Raw genomic sequence first — 24365 nt, 5'->3', positions numbered from 1 at the left:
GGCAGGTGACGATCTCAGGAGGGAAGCACCAGATCCCTGCAGCATTACCTTCTGTGACAGACATGAAATGGTGCTTACCTTTTTTTTTAACCTTTTCACCAAAGGCCAGTGCCAGACTGGGCATGGCAGAAGGTGGGGAATATGGGCATGTGGGGGGCTCGCAGCTGGGACAGGGCAAAAGGAGTGGACTGATGATTTTTGTAAGGTGGGATGCCCCTGCTTTTGACTGCTTGGAAAAAGACCCAGGCAGGAACACCTCCCACCTCCCCAGCCTTGGCTGGCATCGTCAGGGGCTTCAGGGAGAGGCCGTGCTGCCCAGGGGGCTCTGCCAGGGAGGGTACAGCCATTACAACTACACACCAGAGGCAACCGGGTGTGTTCATGAGAAGAAAATCTTTCCAAAGTATTCCACAGGGGAAAAAAAAGTAAAAAACTGTGAAAATATTTGTTTCTGATTTCACACTGTCTTCCAGCTGGCTGTCAAGAGAGGTTCTCTCAGGTCTTTGGCCAATATTTTATTTAATCATTAAAGGTAAGAATATGATTTTAGCAATGTTAGTGTTTTTGGCTAGCTTGAGGAAAAGTAACATTTCAAACATTTAATGCTTCTAACTCATTTTTAATTAAAAATGAAAAAATTAGCTTCTCTCTGCAATAAACACTAACTGTAATCAACTCTACTAATGTGGCTTTTTGCCCATTAACATACATCTCAAATGCCTTTGTAGAGATTTACAGCAGCAAAACTCCTTTTGCAGTAATGGGTGTCACGACATGAGCACCATCATCCCTTTGGTGAGCAGTGGAGGAACCTCAGGCCTTGCGGGACGGTTCCTCCCTGGGCTGGAAATACTCTGAAAGCCAACAGTATCAGAGGGTGGTTCATCCTTCTGCTCCCACAGACAAGCAGACAGCCAGGCTAGGGGTGGGCATGCAGGGCTGTATCACTGACTTACCCTGAAGTAAAGCATTGGTTGTGGGATTGTTTTTTCTGGAATCTGCTCTGTGACTCCCAGAGCAAGGCTGGGAATAAGCCCACAGGCAGACCACTGTCTGGGAGAGCCTTGGACCATGCAGCACCATTTTCATTACAAAGAGTAGCTTCTTTGGCACTGCTTGGACCTGGGCAACACACAGAAAACCACTTGCAAATGCAAAATGCACTTTCTGGAGTCTTCTGCCTTGGGCTGCTGCTGCTGTGTCTCACTACTGCCTGTATCTCATCTGCTGGCTATCAGGAAGTAATTTCTCATGTTTTGGGCATAAGCAGATTCTGGCAACAAGCTGACCGATTTACATGACTTTAAAGTGCCCTAGTAAACTCTTGGCTGTTCAGGAGTAATTCTGCTATTCAAACAAGAATAAAGCAGGCCATGTTCTTGCAATTTCTAATTTTCATTTCCTTTGTAGAGCTTATCTGATGCTTTATGATGGCCCCGGCCCTATCTTGCCTGTTGAGGGAGACTTCAAGGCATGGCCATCAAGGATCATGGCCAAATCCTTCCCGTCCTCAGCACTCAGCAACCCTGGGTGGTTCCTTTTATTTCCTTCAGGTGTTTCTCACCACCTCGAAACTGAACTTTATTTCCTTGTCAAAAACAAGCATAAAATGTCCACTGTACTCCAGCCACTGCAGAGTACTGTGTTCATTTGAGCTTTGGTTCAGGTACTTCACTTTTTTAGCAGTCCCATTCCACTTGTCACAGCTCTGGGGTTATGAGCCTCTCCCACTTTCCTGCCTCCCCCTGTGGCAGCAAAACATTTTTACATATTACCCGGTTACTGTGATTTGAAGTCCCATTTCTTTCTACTCAATGAATAGCTTTTCTGGTTTGGTTCCTAGGGAGTGCTCTGCTGACTAAGTGATCAATGACAGCTCCATCATGGGCCCTCATTACTCTGCCCATTTGGGCCATGAATCAATGGAAAGCTGCTCTGGCGTCCTCTCACATGTCTGCTGTCTCTGGGTGTTTGTGGTAGACATTGGCACTTGGGAGATTCAGCCCAGACATCGCTCACAGATTGCTCAGCACAGCCCTTTGCCACTGTGGCCATGCACTGTGACAGTGTTGCTCCTGCCTTTGCTGGGGTGACAGGCTGTCTTTAAAACTAAACAGTAAGTCCTGAGGTAAAATATACTGCATAATGAACAACTTTTTTTTTTTTTCCAAATGTCAATATTTATCTCCTTACTATTACAGTGCCAAAAGGCGTTTCATGTCTCATGAAGATCACAGAGACACTTTGTGAAAAAGCAGCAACTGGAACAGGGTGACATTTATTCGCAGTGCTCCCTGAGCATTGCTAGAGTAGCTTTCAGGCTGCCGTTGGCTGCTGGGGTCATACAAGCTCTTCAAAGTCATTGTACTCCCCCAAATCTACCCACTGCTTCAAGGGATCTTGAGATGCCTCTGCTTCAAGGCTAAGTCTTGCTGGGGCTGGGAGGGAATGAGGCAACTGAAGCTTAGAATAGCTAGGGAAAAAAATCAGCAGATCCAGATTTTGATCACTATTGCTATAGATACAAGGCAAAAAGCAGTTATTATTATTTGCATTTTAAAGCACGAGATTTCCTGTGGCTCTTATAGTGACTCCAACACAGCAAAAAGGATAGCAAGATTAGGGATAACAGTGTCTGATTTTCAGAAGAAACAGTCCAACCATGACATCTGAAGGTCCCAGCAGGCATTTCCAAATGCCCAGCTTCACAGTATTTGTGCCAGAGGAGCATCACATCCACACTTGCAGTGTGCGCCAGAAACCCCATGGTATTCTCCAACTTTGAAATAAGAGCTTTTGGAAGCAACCAAAACAAATGTGAGACAAGTCATTGCCCATTGTAGCATTTTAATTTGTAATTACTTATGCAGCACACATTTCCCACCTATAAATCATACTCTTTTCTCTATGGGAGGCAATATACCTGTAGTAGACAGTGACCTATTTTACACTCTTAGTAGAATAATCTAACTAGAATTTGAGAATATTTCTTCGTTGAGGGGTTAAATCAAGATGCAGTTTCAGTTCAGGAGAAAGCAAACCCAGTAAATTTTCCTTGAGAGTAAAGTTGCTGAAGTAATGCAGCCAGATTTACTCAGTCTTTCCTAGGTCCAAGGGCTGACATCCTTGAGGAGCAGTGCTGGTGGGTTTGGCAGACTGGAATAACACTAATGTTATTATTATCAGATTTCATTAAAATCTGGGACAGTCTGCTCTCTCCCTCTCTTTTGGTGTTCTTAGGTCTGCATGAAGGATAGCAGATCAGATTCTGTCTCAGGAAATATTGCTGAGATGTGGCTATTGCGTAATCTTTGTCTCTTTATTTACTTGTGTCATTAGCAATATTTTGGCAGGGGGCTGTAGCTACAATTCCCCTGAGTGGAGGTGCCTGCCACCACAGAAAGCCTGGCAGCCAGGAGCTGGGGCTGAAACTCCCAGGGAGCCCATTTCCTTTCTGCTTATCTCACAGCCTGGGAGATGCCACCACCCCTTCTCTGGTGCGGAGACTGTGGAATCCCCATCATCACCCTCTGAGACCACCACATGCTTAATTTTGTCAGGTATGAGCTCTGTAGCTCACTCTGTGCTGAGGTGCAGCTGATCCACGGTCTCTCCTACCACTGACACAAAGCAACAGGGGGTGTGGAGCTTGCTGAGCTAGTTTTCAGCAGGACTTTTAACTGGAAAGTAATGAAAGTGATGAAAACTCCCTCCTCCCTTTCAGCTGTGCCATGGGGCTCAGCTCTGGGCTCCCCATCTCTGGGTGGACAGGGGTGGACAGCTTGTGTGGTGCCTCCTGTCCTGCACCTGCTGGGCTTCACAGCCCACATACCATGCTGAGTAGGGGAATGCCAGGAGCCGTGTTCTCCTTGGTTTTTCCATCAAATTATATCTGGGCAAGGCAGGAGAGGGCAGTGGAGGCAGCACAAGTCCATGCAGGGGACAAAGTCTTGGCGGGGAGGAGCTGGGATTGGCGAAGGTGTATTGGTACTAATAAAGAGCTGTGAGAAGTTTAAATGTCTTATTAAATACCTATATTTGACTAGGTTTTGTTTCTCCCTCTGTTTTATGATCGATTATTGGCTTGGGTTCATACCACATCAGCATCATGTTAAAGGTAGAAACCAGGCAGGGGATGCCTTGACTTCACGAAATAATTGGGAAGACCTTCTCTGCAATCAGGAGATGCTGATAGACAGGTGGTGCAGCAGGTCCAGGTGAAGACTGAGAAGCAGTCCAGAGCCCAGAGAAGTGCTTTGCAGGAGGAGGAGAAGTGAGGTAACTAAATGGAAAGAAAAACCACCCAGCATCTGAGGGAGGAAAGAGCAAACTTGCCATGGGAAGCTGCTTTTACCCAGTGACATGCACTGGATCAGACATGATCCACTGTGTTACACATTATTTCCCAGGGATGATGTAAGATAGAAACCCACTAATTTGTACTCAAATTGAGAGACTTACAAAGTTGTGAGCTGTATCACAAAATGTATTTTATTTTGGCATTTTTCAAGCCCTTGTTTGTTTGTAACTATGTTGGGTCATATTGTCCTTATGATTAGTAGGTTTAAAGACGGTGAAGAAAGATGACCTATTGCTATTACAGGCTGTTAAAATTATAAAAAGGAATTGGAAAATAACACTATTTTTGATGTTTACATCACAAAGTCTGAGAAGCAATGGGATTTGGAGCTCTTCTACCATATTTTTGAGTGATACAGAAAATTCAGTGAGAACTGCATTTTAATCCATTATTACTTGAATATAAGTCAGTCCTAGAATGCAAAATATACAGAGGCAGAAGACATATATACACCCTTTAAATTTTGCACTTCTTTTGTTTGTCCGGACATAAACACTGGACAAAGAAAAACATTAAACAAACCTCCACATATTGATTATTCACAGAAATGTCATGCCACCTGAGGTGTCTTGGCACAGTATCTGATGTTGCAAAAATGGAAGTGTCCCTCTATGGAAGGAATTGCATCCGGTGGGTGGGTGTTTGTGGGGGGGTTGTATTATATATGTTGAAAGGAAGGGTTGGAGGAAGCGGAAGGAGAATGACTGAGGTCGATCCTGCCAGCCGAGGAGGAGGCAGGCGTGGTGCCAGGGCTCAGTGAGATGAGAAAGGGAAATGGACGAAGGGAAGGGGAGAAAAAATGGGGCAATGTAGAACATGCTGAAAGGTTTCATGTCTTCCCCAGTCTTTGAAGAAAAGTTGACTTGTAAACAGATATCAGCACAGTGCAGATCAGGGAAGGAAGTTGGGGTTTTGACATTTGGAAATAAATTGTGACAAACTCCAGTGATCCATTTGTCTGCCCCTCCCCTAGGGAATAATGAGATTATAAAGATCACTCAATGTGAATCTTTACAATAATTGACGTCAATCCAGTCTAACGTCCTGTCTGACAGTGTAACTGGCTGCCTTAGTGTAAGCAGGATGAAAAGTAGATTTGAGTGAGGTTTTTAATATTTCATTACTAAACAGAGGAAATATGGTCGAGATGAAACTGTGACTACGAACATGGTTGAAAGACCATGGTTAAAGTAACTGCCATTAGTTTGCTGTTGAGAGACATTAAATAACAGCTCACAGATCTGCTAGTCAATACTTTCAATAATAATGCAAATAACAGAACTATAAAATTTGTGCACAATGGCATGCTTGAAAGAGAAACAGGCATTTGGGGATATAGGAATCCAAAATTCAAAGCAGCCTCAGCATGTTGGGGAAAAGGTCTGATGTTGAGAAGATGAATTTCAGTAAAAAAGAATACAAAGAACTGCGTGGAATACTGAGAAATAATTGTACAAATTATGAATGGGGAACAACTAGCTAAAAAAATACATATTTGTAACAATCCAATTCTGCTGTTGAGGCAAGGTTAAGAAATATATTGACACAGGACCAGAGATAGAATTAAAGTAAATGGACTGAACAGTAATAAGTCACCAGGCTTTTACCCAGAAGAAAGCCAAGTAAGAAACTATTGAACCAGCATTTAAATTGTCCTTGGTGTCACAGGAGAGGAAGGTGATAGCTTTCCACTTCCTTGGAACTCTGAGAAGATACACTGGGCAAATTAGCTACCAAGATAGTAAAAAACACCAGTATTGGACACCAGATAAATACAGTTTATATTGAATAAGAGCAAAAGACAGTTTGCCTTTTCTTTAAAGGATGTTATGCACTATAGAATCATGGAATCATTAAGACTGGAAAAGACCTTTAAAGTCAAGTCTGACTGCCAACCTAGCACCACCAACATGTTCACCAATAAACCATGTCCTCAAATGCCATATCCACTTTTTTTGAACACTTCCAGGGATGCTGACTCCATCACTTCCCTGGGCAGACTGTTCCCATGATTTATAACCCTTTCTGTGGAATTTTTTTTCCCCTAGTATCTAATCTAAACCTCTCCTGGCACAACTTGAGGCCATTTCCTCTTATCCTTTCACTTGTTACCTGAGAGAAGAGATTGACACCACCTCACTACAACCTCTCTTCATGTAGCTGTAGTAATTATAATAGCCTTCTCTAAAAAGCTAATGACCATGTAGACAAGGGTGAACAAGATGATACACTATACCTCAAATTGCAAAAGAGTGTTGACAGGTCCTTCTTGTAAAGCTTCCCAAATGTGAATGGTTACAAAACAAGAAATGGAGGAATAATGGAGAATTTTCACCACGAATAAAGTTCTTCAGTATAGTCCCATGAAACCTATGATAGGATCACTATTGTTCAGTAGCTTTATAAATTATTTTGGATAAAAGAATAATTACTGTAACCAGTATTTACTGAGGATATGTAACTCTTTAAGGTAGTTAGAATCAGAACTATGGATGGGGAATTGCAGCAGAATCTTACGATGCCAAATGACTTTAGAAAAATTCAGTGTTAGTAAATTCAGGAAAGTGTACATTGTTTTCCATTGTGCTTTCAGAAACAATGTTAAGATGCTGATGACCTCTAAATCAGCTGTTGCTGCTGAGAAAGAAGGTCTCAGTATCATTGTGGTATTTCTCAGCAAACATCAGCTTAATGCTACACAGCGCTCAGCAAGAGAAACAGGAGCTTGGGAATGGAGAAGCAAAACAGAAAGCATTTTGATGCTGTTAGTAACACCAAGGCATGTCTACGTCTCACATATCCAGTGTCCAAGGCTGGAAAAAACAGTAGAGCAAGAGAAGAGATCTTGGAGGTGGGAGGTCTTCCAGGCAGCCTGAGCAGGGCTTTCTTAAGTGGGAAAGGAAACAATGGCCAAGTGATACAGTGCAAGGATTATATCCTAGTTTTACATAATCAGGAAAAGCTGAACAGGAATCTGTTGCTCAAGACTTTCCACAACACATACCACAGAGAAGATATTTGAAACAAATTACACAATCATCACAAACACAGCTTGTTTTCACTCACTCTCACCAAAAGCTGTAAGTGCTAAAAACAGAAGTGAGTTTGGAAGATGACTGCCTGGAATGCTAAAATCAATTTATATTCGCTCAGGAGGGAGGAAACTACCTTGCAGCATCTTTGGGTTGGGCTGGTTTTTCTTTTTTTTTCTTTTTTTTTTTCTTGACTGTGCTGCACACAGGATTTTGAAGCCTGTTTGTTATGTCTTCTCACACCAGCTCATAAAACACATTGCAATAGTGGTGGGCCAGAAGACAATGTGAAGCTGCTGATTCTGAGCAAATTACATGGTGGCAATGTTGACTGAAGATTTTATCATTGGTGTCCCTGTAAAGTTGCACAGTACATGGGTTTATGAACACAGCTTCAGAAGTACCAGTAGAGACTGTGGTCTGCCATGAATCCCCTGAAGAAAAGTAGGAAGCTATGTGAAGCATAGACCCAAAGTAAGTTCTAGAAGGGATAAAAGGAACCTGGTGATAATGATGTGAAAGTAGAAAATATAATTTTCAAAGCATCATCATTTGCAATGATAAGCAGAGAGAGGACAGTTTTGTCTGGGCCAAGAAAAGTTGTCACGCAGGAATGAAGTTACTTGAAAGAACAACGAGGTGGAAAGACAAATGAGAGAAATAGCAACACAATAATAAAAAATAAGTTAATGTATAACAAGATAAAGAAGAGGAGCACTGTTGGACAGAATAAAAGGATTTGAAGGAAGCCACAGAGTAATGTGAAGTTAAAAGCAACAGGACTAAACTTGGCAGAGATGTGTAACAAGGGCAAGAGATGTGACTAGGGGCAGATAAATGAGGCAGGTGAAGCACAGGGCTAAAAAAAAAAAGGAGAGAAACAGCTAATAGGAGAAGAGGAGAAACCTTGAATGAGCAAAAGAAAAGGAGTGAAGGAGATGAAGGTAAAAGGAGGAAAGGGAAAGGCAAGTTACCAACAGGAAAGATGGAGATACTAGTTGCATTGGCCTGAAGCCCACAGTGAGCCTCTTGTTGCTCTCCTGAGACCCAGCACTGCTGGAGCAAACGGTGTCCAGCCACAATGCAAACTGCTGATCTTAGAAAGCAGTGCCTTGGGGGCCACAGGTGGTTGGTGCTCACTGGGTCTGGCTCAATAATGATAACGTGCCTCCACAGGCAATGCTTTCAACAGGCATTTGACAGGCTTACTCTGCACTCCCAAGATCTGATCTTGCATTAGTAAAATTTTTTCATGCAAATGAATGCTATCAGCATCAATCCTGAATGTACAAAAAGAAACTCTAAGACAAGAGAGTAGCATAAGGATTGCTGGGAGGTAAAGGAAGAAATCCTGTCGGGGTGAATTTATAAGGCCAGAGAAAGCATTAGGAAGCCAAGGAGGTAGGAACTGCCCTACATATAAGGGACACCCTCAGTGAAGGTACCAGGATAGCCACGTGTGATTTACAGACCACAGACAGCTTGCATCCAGTGTGGCCCAGGTACAGAGGAGCTGGCAACAGGGAAGTCCTATCCAAATTCAAGAAAAGCAAGAGAAGGTAACTTTAGTGTAGAAAATGTTCACTACGCTGCCAGGTGGTGCCTATTACTTAAGAAGAGTGTCACTGATTGTAATAACATCTGAAAATGTCATAAAGAGAAAGATCTTTAGTCATGAGAGAGACGCTGTGATAACAAGCCCAAGGCTTATTGTAGAGGATGTCATTCAACTCCAGTGAAAGATAGTTCTTACTGAGAGAAACATGGTTGGGGCATGCTAAAGGAGCAAAAAATTGGTTACTATTTGGAGACCAGAGTGAGGTAAAATTGTTATAACACAGCTGAGGAATGGTAGGGCTATGACTAAAAATATTAAGTCAGTCTCTTCGCTAACAAACATGTTCCTTTGCTCTTGTACAGTGAAATTTCTTCTGCTGAGAACTGTTTGTCTGAAAGGTGGTTTTAATGCTATCCAGGGAGATTTTAGTGTTAAAAGAGATTTTTTTTCCCCTAGCAGTTAGTTTCTGGCAGAACAATGTGGCTCAGCTCCAGGCCAGTTCTTTTCCTATAACTCATCCTCTCTAGCAGATTCTGCAAGTCTAATTAGCAACACAGGCTTTGGCCCTTTTGTTGGCACAACGATGTTGTGACTTTTAGTGAGCCTTTGCATCATTCTAGTGCCCCCCCTGCAGCCTGGTGGCTTTCCAAGAGCCTGAGCAGTTGGGAAAACAGCAGACAGCCCTTTTGCCAGTGCTCCGGATCTCAACTCCTTCCTGTAGGAGTTTTGGCACTTTGGGTTTAACAGGAATAAACAGCCTTGCAAACACAGCAGGATTTGCACATGGCTGACTGCAAACTGCGAACAGGTCTGCAAGGTGAGAAAACTTTTATTTTTGTATTGCTGCTCTTTGAAGTGAAATTCCTTTGACATGATTTGTCCTGGAGATTAGCAAAAATAAGTAGTTGAGTCCTTGACTGGCACAGACATTTTTATAGTGAATTACAATATTGGAGGGCTCTGCAGTAAGTCCCATGCTATAAAGCTATCTACTATGCTGCTTTCACTGTGACTTTGGACAAGACTGGTTTGCCATTTTCTTTTCACACTCTGCACTATGTCCCAAAGCCTCAGCAGCTTTATTTAATGAATTATTTGTGACCTTTTTCAAAATTCCTGTCATGTTCCTGTCATGCAAAAGCAGTCCCCTTAAGACTGTGGTGCACGCATGAACTGTTATGTGGAAAACCATGCCTGTCTGCTCACACTTCTTTAGGGCTCTTGTACCTCATGATAGAATGGCTGCCTTGGGGTACCTGCCAGAAATTGTGACAGAGGTGTTACCCTGTGGGGCCTCATTCATCCCATCCACCATATCAGGAGGAATGAAAAGGCAAAGTGAGTGTGGGCTCAGCTGGATGTGAGCAGGTAAAAGACAAGCCCTGGGGCTAAAAACTGCACATCCCGTGGTGAGTTTTAATTTGAAAGCAGAGTTCAAAGCAAGTGACTCTCCTTGGAAGAAACTAATAGAGAATCCGAAGAAACAAGCTAAAAACCTTTGTAAGTCGTCTATCAGTTACACCATGAGAATCAGGAGTAAAGCTGGACATGTCTTTCAAGAGCAGCAGGATGCTGGCAGCACACCCAATGTGGTAGGTCTCTACAACAGGTGCCTATGCCACCTGCCAACACTGGTGGCTGATGCTGGGCTCTGGCAGTGGGGCATATGGATAGTCTTGTGGCCCTTCTGGAGGCCCTTCTGGGAGAGCATGAGTACAAATCAAGCCATCCTGAGCATCCTGTGGTAGCGTGAAGCCAGCCTTTTCCACTTCAAATAGATTTCCCCAACAATCTCCACTGACACCTGTGGCTCTCTCAGAAGGTAAAGGCTGCATTGAAGGAATGGAATTCCATCCTGGTCCTTACCACAGGCCTTATGGAGCAAGAGGTAATAGTGTTCAGAGAGGAGTAAGAAGTCAATTATTCAAACTTCTCCTTCTGCATAATGGCTATTCAAGGCTGAAGGGAGGGGAAACAGAATCAAAGCCAAAACATTCAGGAGCAATGTTCTCTGCAAGCTTTTTCTGGTATTATATAGCATCCCTCCTTGATGCATTTTGAAAGCAGGATCTAACTCTATAAATTAGGGGCTGTTGAAACCATGGGTCTCTTGCAGCCTACTCCGTCCCAGGGCAAAGTGAGCACTGGGCACCACACCACTGATGGACAGCTACAACCACAGGCCAGCTTTGTTCCTCTCTCCCTATCAGCCCTCCTCAACATCACTAGTGCTTTATTGAGGGAGAAATAGGCCAGAAATCACCTCCCAGGCCAGTGTAGGCATGCTGGGAAGGCACTGGAGCCAGCTTCCCAGAGCCACAACATCTCAGGGCTTTCTAGTGGGCTTGTCCTGGCACAATTACACCTTATATACAAAGTACAAGTGAAGAGGCAGTTCCTACATTAACCAAATAGGTATTTCTTTTCTGTTTTCACACATTTTTAACACTTTGCTGCTGTGATTTGTTATATTATCACTCCATTGCACTGACACTGTTAAGCATTTAGTGCAGTGGGAGTTTTTGTTAAAGATGCTAAACAAGAGCATGGCTGTGTGTGCACATTTCTCTCAGCTGGATGCTTTCCAGCTCAAATGGTGGTACCTTACTTCTCATCCCTTTATTTTGCTACAGCCAACATATGACCTCTGCTGCCACTGCCATGAAGCCTCAGTGAAAACAGGGCTTTGTGGCTGGTTTGTATCCATACTGTCTCTGGTAATGCGTCCCCTGGGTGCTGGTTATGAACAGAGCCACTGCATTCATTTTGCCAGTTATAATTCCATGAAGGTGGTGTCACTGCTAAAGCCACTTCCTATGTATAAAATGGTTCAGGGACCCCCAAGTGCCAACCGGGACACTGCAGTCACTCTGTAATGTAGCCCTCACTTGCTACAAGGGGCTGCAGGAAAATAAAAAGTAACTTTCCATCCCTTCCATCTTTCAGTCATTTTTTCTGAAGGCTAATAGGAATGGTTTGAATTCCTCAGGACTGTGACATTCCTGCATTTCCACATCCTTATACATTTTACAGTGTTGATGCTGATAGTCATTACAGAACAGACATTATAGCTAAGCATAAACAATATAGGATCAGTCTGTCTCAAGCAGAAGTATGCAGCATTTGAACAGAAAGATTCATGTGTGAAACATGATAAAAATGTCACCTATATTCTTACAAAAAAAAAAAAAAGTATTTTTCCTCCGGGTGTACCTTGCTGTGTACCTGAGTATAAAAATCCTCATACAAAGTTCCAAATATTCCCCAAAATAGAATATAAGTGATCAGAACTCAGCTGTATCATAAAACCTTCCTTAACTCAAAACCTCCTAAAATGGCTGTCTACAAGATAGTGGGAGCAAAATATCACATAGTCTTTTTGTAAGAGAGAGAGAGAGAGAGAGAGAGAGAGAGAGAGAGAGAAGAATAGACAACATTTAAAATAATTTTAATATCTTAATTCAATAACTGAATGCCCTTTCTGTTTCCTCTAATAACTGAGCATAGCCTTGAAGTTTGCTGAGAGACTTTAATTTTTTCCTCTCAAAAGCTCTATAAAACAAATGACATGGAAAAAATAAAATAAATTCTCAATGTTTTCATCTGAGATCTCAAGTCAATCTAATCTTCAGTGAAAGCAAAAATTCTCATGGACCTAAATTTCATCTTCACTTTCATGTAAATACCCTACCGCATTTTAACCACCAAAAATGTAAATGTTTCCTTTTTTACACCCCTTCAAAGTCTGAGATACCTCACAAACCCTTTTTTTTTAAGAGAAGCAGTGATTTTCACTGTAGAAAATGCATTAAAACTTAGTCATTGGCAAAAGCAACAACAGAAAATATTTTTGCCTGAGAGATCACAATCTGCAAATGCAAGCTCTAATTATCTGTTAGTCATTTTATCATCACCCAAAACATTGCATTTGTCCAAACTGTAGCTATTTGAATGTAAAAAAAAATGAGACTCACCTGCCTTTTTTGTATACCTCATGTATTTCTTTTCCTTGTCTGTGAGTTCTGCACTCAGTGGATAAAATCCATCCCCACAACAGGAGGAAGATGCTAAAATGCATTTTATGGACAGTCAACATGTTACCTTAAGATCCTGTATCCAGAAATAGTCCATACAAGAAGAAGAAAACCTAAATGTAGATCCTTTTCCTCTTTTTAAGACATTATCGGTCTGATCGTTATTGGAAGGATGTTTACTCATACAAAAAATCATCCTGCAGTATTTAATCTGGACAGTGGGGAAAGCAATTTCCACTAAACCTATAAATCCCTCTACGTCAGATGGCAGGGATTTTCTAGCAGTGTTGAATTCATGTATTCTCAGAGAACAATTATTTTTCATCCAAACAGGCTATTTTATTAATTGGTTTAAATTGAACCCTATTTAAATACCTGTGACATGCCTTTTTAACCAAGTAGTGCAGTTGGTGAGGCTGGTGACATTAGTCATTCTTTAATCACCAAACTTACCTATGTAGCAGTAATGTTTTTTTACAAGTATTGCAATAAATTGAAAAGTGTTAATAAACATGTATCAGTTTCTGGCAAACATTAATTTTTATTTAGCTCTAAAACCAGAATTTTGATCTTTTGTTTTCTTCTAAATTACTTTAATATACAGTGGTGCTGTGACCAGAGTAGTTGGTGCTTGCAGGACTTGTGCTTTGCTGAGCACTGTGTCTGAAAAGTATCCCAGTGTGCAGAGAAGTAGGAGAGGACAGCATGGGGGAGATAGCACAGGACACCGGAGTTGCAGGAGGGTTCAGGGGCCTGTTGTGCCAGACAGGATCCTCACTGGTGGTAAAGATAATAAAAGAGCATGGGCAGAAATATGGTCAAGCCAGTCACTTCACCTATCACTTTAGAACTCAACCCCTCCTTGAAAAACCCACAACTCTGTGTTTACCCTCCTTCTCCTCAGTGCCTTCCCTCAAGGCCTTACAGTTCTGGTCCTGTTGTGCCTTATCATGGAAACCTTACCCCATGCCCTGCTGACACCACCAGCCTTGTCCCAGCCCTTTGCTGACAAGGCTCTTCTTCCTCTGCCTGTTACCTGTGGATTTCTGTTTCAGAGCAGTTTGTCAGGTCACCCATCTCCTTCTAAAAACCCTGGGAAGCAAATCTCTACCTGGCCTAAAGTCTCTACCTGTGCTTTTATTAACTTCAGTGAGCATTTATACTGCTTTGGGATCCACAGAAACAACACACTGAAAGTCACTAAAATTTCATTCAATCAAACAAGATTCAATTTTGTGATTTACTGGGGTACACAAAGTCATGTAGGTCTCAAGAGATGGGCAATCACTCACCAACAGTTTGTTGCAAAGATTAATCAATTCTGTTGTTCAAAGAAGTTGTACCCATCTTATCTTTGCACAGGTTATGTGAATCAGTAGAAACGGAATGCAGATAATTTTCAAAGAGAATAAAAAGTACCTTAATAATTGTTCCTTTAACCTGTGGTGATATTAGATATACTCTTCTCAGTCTTTGCAACAGTCTATATAAAGTTTTATGATGTCTTTCATCAAATTCTCTACAATATATTTTTGTTGCTTCATATGTGTAGTTAAAAAATGCTAGTCCCTTTCTTACGCAACAGGGGAGCAATGGGGATTGACAAGCAATGGACAACTACAAATTCACTCAGCTGCTCTAGAACTGCTGGAGGTCCCCTAGCACCCATGAGAGAGAGGAAATATTAATCCTCTCAGTAACAGAGGAAATTTGCTAAAGGAATATATCAAAAAGGCAAAAAAATGTATTCTATTTCCCTTTTTTTTGGATTGTTGCTCATAGAAAAGTTAAAATATGAGCAATTCATAGGAAAATCCTGGAACAAATCATCAGATTACTTCTAAACTCCTGAAAGAAAATTACTAGATGAAGACGGGCTCATGAGAAATAAACATCTTGATCAGACTTGTTTCTCTGACAGGCCAACAGGTTTCAGAGCTTGGGAAGAAGCAATAGACTTAGGTAAGCTTTCAACACCATCTCACACAACATTCTTATAAGCAAGAGAGGGAAGCATGGTCTTGGTGAAGGACTGATGCAAAACATTGCTAGTTCAGTTTATCCTGCTGTACATCAAGAGCACTTACCTGTGACTCACTACTGATGCACGAGAAGGTAACACGTGTAGCAAATGATCTGCAAGGAAGTTGTGAATCACCTGGGTTCATAACCCAAAATGAAGGCTTGGAAGGGTAAAAGTGGGACAGTACACCTCTTCAGGTATGTAAAAGTCACTTCAAAGAGAAAAATACTCTGCTCCAAATGGCCATGATACAGAGAACAAAAGGCAACTGATAGATTAGTAAGGGAAAAATGAGGTTAGACACTCGATTAGATACTAGGAATATTTTCAAACAATAAGGACAGGGAAGCATTGCTGTAGATTACATGGAAAGAGTTTGCAACTGCTGTCATTAGAAATAATTAAGACGGTATAGCAGATCTTGTCTTAGGATCAAAGGTTAGTCTACATTACTTTTCAAGGTCACTTTCAGCACTATTTCTTTCTGGATTCCCAGAGGAAAAATTATGGAAAGTTCACATATCAGAACTAGAAAAAAAGTGGCAATTCAAACATCCAAAAACAAGAAAAGAGAGGGCTATGTCCCTTATATATAAAAAAATAAAACAGAAAAATTGAAAAAACTTTTTAAAGTTTGCCCTCAAATTTTGGTTAATCTTGAGCTTGAGTAGATGGAGAGTTAATTTTGCCTGCTTTCTCCATAAGAACAACTAGAGATTAAAGATACAGCACTATTTTAATTCAGTAGATAGAAAGTCTCTGGATACCAAATATGAAAAGAATGAGTAATTTTCAGTGAACTGTATTTTCAACAAGTTGATCTGCTTTTATGGTTTATGGGCTAGCTGTGAGCTGACTGAAGTCTCCTCAAAAGACTTTATTATTTGTCTTTCAGCTGATATATTTGGGGGGAAGATCCTAGAGATTTGTGTCAAAATATTTTCATTTTGAATTATTATTTGTTTTATTTGGTTTGGAAATCCCTCAGCATTTTTTTCTGTTCACTCATCATATGAGTGTTCACAAAGATAAAACTTAACATACACTCTACTTTCCAGATACCCAGCTAGTAATGACATAAGTACTAGCTTTCCATCTACATGTGACATTCACCAGATCTCAGAGCAAATGTGGGTAGAGCCCTTCCCAAGTCTTCGTTTGCAAAGCCTAGCTATGATGATGAGGAGGAGCTGAATGCAAATGATCATCCACCATCTCAGGCAGTTGTAACAAATTACAATGAACAGGAAATGTAAAAAACATTCTTGAGCAAGCTGAAATGAACAGGGTTTGAATCCTTTGTGTTGAAGTCCCCAGTAGCCACCCTCCTGTACAGCAGCTTGGTCTCTCCCCAGGGGTGCCACCACCAGCTCCTGCTGAGCTCAGCTCAGGGGCCTGTTCAACACCTGCTAGCTGGTGTTGCTTTTCCTGCTCCAGGACTTTATCACTTTGAATCACTATGTTACTCAGAGTTCAGTGGGACCTTGGGCTTTTACTTAGTTACTGAGGCCATCAAAATGCAGATTTTCCAGGCTGTGTGGGACTCTAATCCCAGATTTCCTGGATTTTCATTAACAAAGGATGATAGGAAATGTCACAGAAGCAAACATTTCATTCAATTTGGCCCAACTATATTATTATAATTTGTTAAATAAAAAAGTTTTGGGACAACCAAAGATGCACTTTTTCCTTTTGATCCCAGAAAAGAAACTATTTGTTCAGTTCTATTTATAATCCATCTATCTCCAAAATGAGAACACAGTCAGAAGAACAAATTGAGCCTTTTTTTGAGTCAACAGTGTACTGAGATGCTGAACTTGTCAGGAGCAGGAGTCCAGTCTGGAGAACAGTCACACAGGCCTCCAGCTACCATGGGAACCCAGAGTACCTTCAGTGCCCAAGAGGGCAAGGTGCAATGCAGTGTAAGTGTCTGCCACAACCATAACTCCAGTCAAATCATGAATTAGGCCTTCTCTTGTTTAACTAACCACCCAAAGCTTCAAATAGTGTAGCAATACACAGCATATATCACATAAATACCTCTGGAGCTACAGCATGCACACAATAAAGAGCCCATAGTGTTTACATTTTCTAACCTGTTCCTAGCAGGTATCTGCGTTTATCTAAAAGCTTTTAATGCAATCATGGACTCATGTGTATCTCTGTTGTGATTTATGTTTTCAGGAGCTGGAGGAGCACAAGGGTACCTATGTAACAGATAGGACACTGCTGTCTCCAGGGCACAATGGTCAGAGCATAGTTCTTTACTTCTTTAGTGCCTTCAATCATGGTTGTTATCAGAGACTTTAAAAATCAGGCTTAATGTGAAGTTAGTGGGATTTCCATTACTTGTGTCCCTGTTTAAGAAGTATACTTCCATTGTTGGGATGTTCACAGAAGATCCATGCTCACTTTGTGGAAGGTAAAATTTGTCAGCTGGATCCTTCATGTTTGTTGGATTATGGGACCATATCCAAGGATGAATTCAGTACAGATGAGGAATAGAATTTGAATAATCTGGGAATAAGTGGGAATCCACTGAGTTTCACTGTGGTGGTGTCAGCAAAGCTGGTGGCTATTCATAGCACTCATAGCTCTGTTCTTTTTATTACTCAAAATCAAACTCTCCGGGAAGCTGACAGGATGAGAGAAGTGTGAATATACAGATTTACACTGAAATGATTAAAACTAAAGAAGCCCACACAGAAAGGGGTTGTAATAACAGCAAGTTATTTCCTCTGCAGGCATAAGAGGCAAATACACTCCTTCCCAGTCCGTAACTCAATGTGCTCTGATTGTGGAGAGCAGAGACCACTGGCCTGAGTGGGGCAGGGGAAATGTCCAAACAGGAAGGTTTTAGTTTTCAGCGTTAAAGATCAGTGTATGACCTGGCGTAAGTGTGCACCAAGATGGAAATCATGTCACTTTGTAGTGGCCAAGGTTTACACCACAAATAGCTTTTGCACTTTGTTATCACATTTGTTTTTATGTCCTTGCTCTCTTCTAGTCTCTCTTGCACCCCTTGCTTATAATATCATATCAGAGCAGATTCACATGCTTTTTGTGGCAAACCCTGGAACTTCTCCAAGTAGCAATGAGGACATTGGTGGACCTCAAGAAATCATAACAGTTAATGAATAATTAGATTTCCATGCAATTTGAATGACAGGGAGGAGAGAAGTGCCAATGAACCCATGACCCCAAGCCTTCTTATCACAGAATAAAAATCAGATAGAGGCAAGGCAGTGTACATGGGCCTCTAAGCCGCTATAAATCCCTAAATGGATTGTGCACTGCATGAAAGGAAAGGGAAATAGGCCAAGCCTGCACTGGGCAGAAACCTGAATGGCTACAGCAAACAATGTGCCTGAGTGAAATACACTGCTTCAGGACTAATGCATTCAGCTGCAGCTCCTCACTGCCAAAATGAATAACAATGCTACAGCACTCCAACAAGGCACATCTTTAACACCACTCTGGTTTCATTAGAGCTCTTACCTCAGGGGTGTCTTTGTCCCCCAAATACATCTTTTCTCCTCACATGATGTGTCTTTGTTGCCTGTGGAAACATATTTGAGTTTGCAACTGTCTCTGTGTGGCCTTGCACTCTGTCTGAGAGATTATGTGCATTGCGTGCTGAGCTGGGTCCTTTTGTTTCAGTCCCTTCTGCAATTTCCCGAAGCTGGACTAGCTGGATTAGGCGGCTTTGTGTGTACTTGACTCTGGGGCACCTGGCCTTTTTGCATGGAGGTTCTGCTGCTAAAACTCAAGAAAAGATATCCAAAAGAAAAGGTGAAAGATAAATTAAAGATAAAAAGACACTTTTAGAAGTATACTTTGCTGTTAGCAGTTTAACGAGGCTGAATTAAAATATTGAAACATGTACTAGTGCCTAGTGTAGCCTGGTAGAAAGTATTTTTGTCTGCTGCTAGCAGATTATACTAGAGAAGGCAGACATGGGATGCTACAGGTGAAAAGAATTTCCCTTATGCTCCTCAGTCCGGTCCTCACAGTACACAGCACACTCATTTACCAGGAGGGACTGCTTCCTTAAAGGGATCTCTGTTGGCAGATCCAGAACTAAAAGATATGAAAGCATTCAAACTGGATTGAAATTATGCTCTGGACATCCGGATAGGGACTAATTTCACTCTGCCAACTAGATTCTGGTCCTTAGCCCTCCTATCCAACTCATGGCATTCCACTTCTTTGCAATAAGTACATTTCTTACACATACAACCCTAGCTAAAAAGGTTTTCTCCATTTCCTCTACTGTTCTCACATTCCATCTGCATCACCCCATGGGGAATTTCATCAGTAATATGCTAAGGGACTCTGCCTGTCCACCAAGAAATAGTTCAAAATGCTTTTCAAAAGAGAGCAACAAAATGGAAGAAAAAATAATGGTGATGAGACTGAAATTCTTATACACAGAGATTCAAATAGGGCCATATTAAGGCAAAAGCTAACACAGGTATGAATAAAAGCTACAGAACTGTCAATAGCAATTCAGAGAAGGCAGTAGTGCTTAATAAGAGAGTTGTTCTGCCAATATTCAGAGGGGATTAAAGGAACAACTGGACTAATTACAGCCCTCAGCCTGACAAAATATTGGAAAGGCTGATATGGCACTCAATAAATGGAGAGTTAGAGGGTAATTTGATTAATGTCAATTAGCATGGCTTTAAAGAAAAATAGATCTTTCCAAGTTAATCCTTTTTTGATTAATTTAAAATGTGTTTGCTGGAGGAAATGAAGCAAAGCAATGTGCTTCTGTAAGGCATTTAATGTTGCAGCACACGGCATTTTTATTAAGGAACTGCAACAATACAGTATAAAGATAAAATAAGAAAAATATTTTAAAACTGGATAAAAATCCGATATTGAATATGACTGTAAATGGCAAATCTCCATCAGGTAATGCAATTATCTCCCCAAAAAGACTGGTTCTTTATCCTGCACTGTTCTTGACCATAAACAAGACTAAAACACAGAGTGCTTCCCGAATAAGCATGCAGTGGCACGAAGTAGATCAGAAAAACTGAAGGATTGCTGACAAGGAGCAAATGGAATATCATAGGGGAAGGCCCAGAAACTACTAGTGTCATTTCACTACAGGTTACTACAAAACTGTCCTGTTGGTAGATACTAGATTGTATCTAACAGTCAAAAATGTGGCTCATAATTTTAGGATAAGGAGGAGAAATTCAGGATACCAATGGAGAATTTTCTTGGCAAACTAGCTGACCAGTACCTTCCTATATATATATATATATATATATATATATATATATATATATAAGAAGGCCGAAATTTGCTACCTTGTGTGTTTAAAAAAAAGGAATATTGTGAGAGTATGAAGGTTGTATTACCCCTTTACGTGCAAACTAACCGAATCTTGAAAGTGAGAGTTCTCTATCCATCAAGTTAAATATTTATTAAAATATCCTTATTAAATCTTACAACATTCCAGTGGCTGGAAGACCACAGAAGGCAAATTTTTTAAATTCTTTTTAAAAAGTAGCAGTGAAATTTGTTTCATTATGAGCGTATTTATTAACTGAAAACACTGTGATTTTCTGGAGGATATGGGCTAGTTCTCAGACAGGATTAAAGCAGAACATGGCTGCAGACTGGGACAGCTCTAACAATATTCCTTGAATTTCAGAGCTGAAATGATGTCAGCTGGCATTTGAATGTGCTGAAGCTCTGTGAATTATATGTGGTCATTTGGAAAATTATCAGTTGGCTCCTTTTCCTCTGCTACTCATATTCCCCCTAACAATGATGCCTCGAAATAGCAATAAAAAGTAATCTGAAAAGGTATTATGAACTGCATTGACACACAAGTAAGAGAACAGCAAACAGCAGCCACAAATCTGTCACATGCAATTCTGGTTTCAGTGGCCAGCTTCTAAAAGCTGCTGTGTGGGTTATCGCAAATAAACTTCCCTGACACAGTTTCACCAGCAAGTCTGGTACTGTTTACTGCCTCTAGATCTCAAACTGCCTGCAGTCCTAGGTCTTCAGATCTGTGATGGAACAGAAATGCCTCAGCAGACTTTTCTCACTGTGTCTATTTTTAGCCTATTGCTAAAAGTAACCTGCTGGTGCTCAGTTGCTCTGTCCTCCAGATTCACAGAGGTAGAACTGGAGTTACTTTAGACCATTTTCTCAACCAATGAATTCCCTGCCAAAAACTCTTGTAGAGGATACAGCTGGGATTTGTGTTGATTTTTTAAATTTTATTATAACTGAAAAAATTGACTTCTTTATTGTCTCCCAAGATCCCAGTTTAGCAAAATATTCGTTTAGTCAGTTTACCTTACTGCTGTTGCTAGTGTCTTTATAGAAAACATGGAGTTTCTCCACCAGATTAGCTTCTGCCTCTTGTCGGCAGATGCAATATGGGAAGACACAAGACTGGACAAGACTATAATTAGTGGACCATTGGTCTGATTACAATATTTTACTGAAATAAAATGCTAAGAAGAGGTCTTGTTTTGCAGCAAGAGACCACAAGTGTACAGGAATCAACAGATGGTTGTGTATCATAGAAGTCACTGCCATTGGCAAATAAGCAAATTTAGTACATCTGTAAATATTCTTGAGTATCAGAGCATCTTACTTGTCCCTCTGCAGAATGAGAGGGTTCCTCTGGTGTCAGCACAGACCGTTCTTGGAAGTGGCTCATGACACAGAGGGAGACAAAACAAAACACCCAGAAAACCAAGTTGTTCAGCCAATGATATAGGGGAAAGTTTCCTTTCAGATTACTGAACTGGTGATCAGGCTAGTCCTGGGTACACATGAAAAACACATCAAGCAGACCCTTGAAAGCTTTCCAGGACAAGTCTGAAGAGGAGTTCTCAGTGCTCGATGTCCTGCCTCTGTCTGTCTCAAGTCTCCACTGCATTATCAGAAGGAAAAAAACCAAAGCCCCCTTGCCCTTTCTCTCTCCCAAGTTAAATGTATGAAGAAGAGCAAGAGTGGTAGTGTCCCAGCCTTTGAAGATGACTGGACAGTACTGAAATATTTGTCTTAAATCCATGTAATCCAAACAAACTACAAACTTCAGTTTCCCCTACCACCAACCTTCCTTGCAGCACCTTGTAAAGTAAACAAGCAAATGGAGCGATGCACAAAGCCTACCAACTCACCTCCATAAACTCATAAAGCCCCGCCTTGTAACACTTTAGCTTCTCTAACTCACTTCTTGGTAGGTTACATAGGTCCTCAACACTGCTGATAGCTAGAAATCTTCTGGTTTATAGTTTTGTATTATTCAGTCCTATTCATTTGAACCTGTAGCAGTTTACCCTTTGACATCAACAATTCTTCTTGTCTGGTATTTATTTTTCCTGAAGTGTCCACAGACTGCAATCATATGCATTTATAGTCATGATTTTACAAGGTTCAACAGGACAAGAGCTTTAGTTCTTTTCATGTACAACAGTCTCCCCAACTACCTTAGGAGTCCTTACCTACACCTGCACCTGTTCCCATGCATATTTCTTCAACATAGGTAACCAGAATTATACAAAAACGAGGTATTACCAAATACTTTACACCTGGTGATAATACTTTCTACCTTTACCACAGAAGTCACCTACTAGAGCATCATTAGCAGTCTATTTAGTATTTAATTTTTCCAGAGCTCTATTAGTAAGAAAGGGAGAGCAACTCACATCACTATTAAATGTATGAAACCTCTGCTTGACCAGCACAGTCATTCCTCTCTTCTCAGCACCTGAGAGAGGTGTATCTGCCAGTCCACACCTTGTGTGGGTTCTGCAGATACATAAGTTTCATCAGCAACAGCAGATCTTAGCCTGATGCCACACACTGGTAGTGGAAGAGGATGGCTAAGTAATGAAACTCATCTGGGCTCTCAGTGGACCTCAAAACGGCACAAATGGTGAGATGGGATTGATGAAAGAAACACTGTGTGGCAAAGCCCTAGACCTGGATGGCAGGGTGTGTTTCCACTGACAGTTTCCACTTACAGGTGAATCTGCTTAAGGGTGATGTGCACAGTGCTGTCCATCCCTTACGGGTGCTCCATCAGGGTGGGTCTTCTGGTATTGGGAAGCTTTACACACAGTTAGGAGGTGCTCCTTTGCCCAGCCTCTTCTGCTCCTAGTGTTAGCTCCATGGAGGCTGCTGAGATTTCCCAGGGATTCAGCAGAGATACCAAGTCATGACTTAATCCTGTCATTTCTCCAGACTGCATGGTCAGAAGCAACTATAAATTGTCAAGTCTTAGTGGCATAATAGGTTTGCATTTGTAACAGAGCTTTCATTAATTTTGGTCTTCATATAATTTGCAATTTTTTATTAGTGTCATTTTGATGTTCCTTTTGTAGCACAAATTATCGTTGATCTCTTGAGATATAATTGAAGGATTTGATAGGCTCATTTCACATCAAAGTCATAAAGCAATGGGGCTTGAGTGTGAGACTACCAGCCTTGGTATGTGGTTTCTTGCTATACCAAGATATTATTTGGGACACAGACTTGTTATTAACACAACCACTGCTTAGAGCTGGTGTATTTATCCCATGCCATTCTACTTTTGATTTGTAAGAATATTTGAATTTAGTATTTAGTTCAGCATGAATTGAGACTTAAGAGGAAGTCTTGATGCTTGCATTCCTTTTCTGATGAGCATACAGTGATGAACAGTCTTGTTTTCCTGTGCAATCTTCTAAAAAGTTTTGATGGTACTTTCTGGTCTTCAACCCAAGCAATCCAACTTAGGCCATGCTTCTCAGGGCCCTGTAAAGTTGACTTTTGGATACCTCCAAGGGTGAAGTTTCCACAGATCTCTGAGTAGCCTTCTCCTTGTACCTTGCTGCAGCTTGTGACTACTGCCACTTGCCTTTTGCTGAGCATCACCGAGAACAGGTCAACACCTCACAGACAGCATAAAAGCCTCCTAAACGTGCTGTCACCATTACTGGGTGAAACAGGCCTTCCTGCAATGACCTGGTAACTGTGATTAAGCAGTGAATGTCCAGCTCAGAATCACAGAATCACAGAATGAGTAAGGTTGGAAGGGATCACAGTGGGTCATCTGGTCCAACCCCCCTGATCAAGCAGGGTCATCCTAGAGCACATGGCACAGGATTGCATCCAGATGGTTCTTGAATATCTCCAGTGAGGGAGACTCCACAACCTCCCTGGGCAATTCCAGTGTGTGGTCACCAGCACAGTAAAGGAGTTCTTCCTCATGTTCCGGTGGAACGTCCTGTGCACCGGTTTCTGCCCATTGCCTCTTGTCGTAGTGGTTGGCACCACCAAGAAGAGCCTGGCTTCAGCCTCTTGGCAGCCCCCCTTTAGATATTTATACACATTA

The 24365-nt window shown here is 41.4% G+C and overlaps 1 protein-coding gene across 1 annotated transcript in view; it reads right to left on the bottom strand.

Moving 5' to 3' along the window:
* LOC116784609 (gamma-aminobutyric acid receptor subunit rho-1) overlaps positions 1–13189 on the bottom strand; it is a 31096-nt gene extending 17907 nt beyond the window's left edge. The window contains exon 1 of the mRNA XM_032683407.1: positions 12925–13189. Within this exon, the coding sequence (XP_032539298.1) occupies positions 12925–13046 (122 nt within the window). The 5' untranslated portion in view covers positions 13047–13189. The remainder of the gene's footprint in view (positions 1–12924) is intronic.
* Positions 13190–24365: the final 11176 nt, after the last annotated feature.

Source organism: Chiroxiphia lanceolata, chromosome 3 (genome assembly GCF_009829145.1).
Source record: "Chiroxiphia lanceolata isolate bChiLan1 chromosome 3, bChiLan1.pri, whole genome shotgun sequence".
Lineage (NCBI taxonomy): Eukaryota > Metazoa > Chordata > Aves > Passeriformes > Pipridae > Chiroxiphia > Chiroxiphia lanceolata.
The sequence above is the reverse complement of the archived record's forward strand: the minus strand, read 5'-3'. Positions and strand labels throughout refer to the sequence as shown.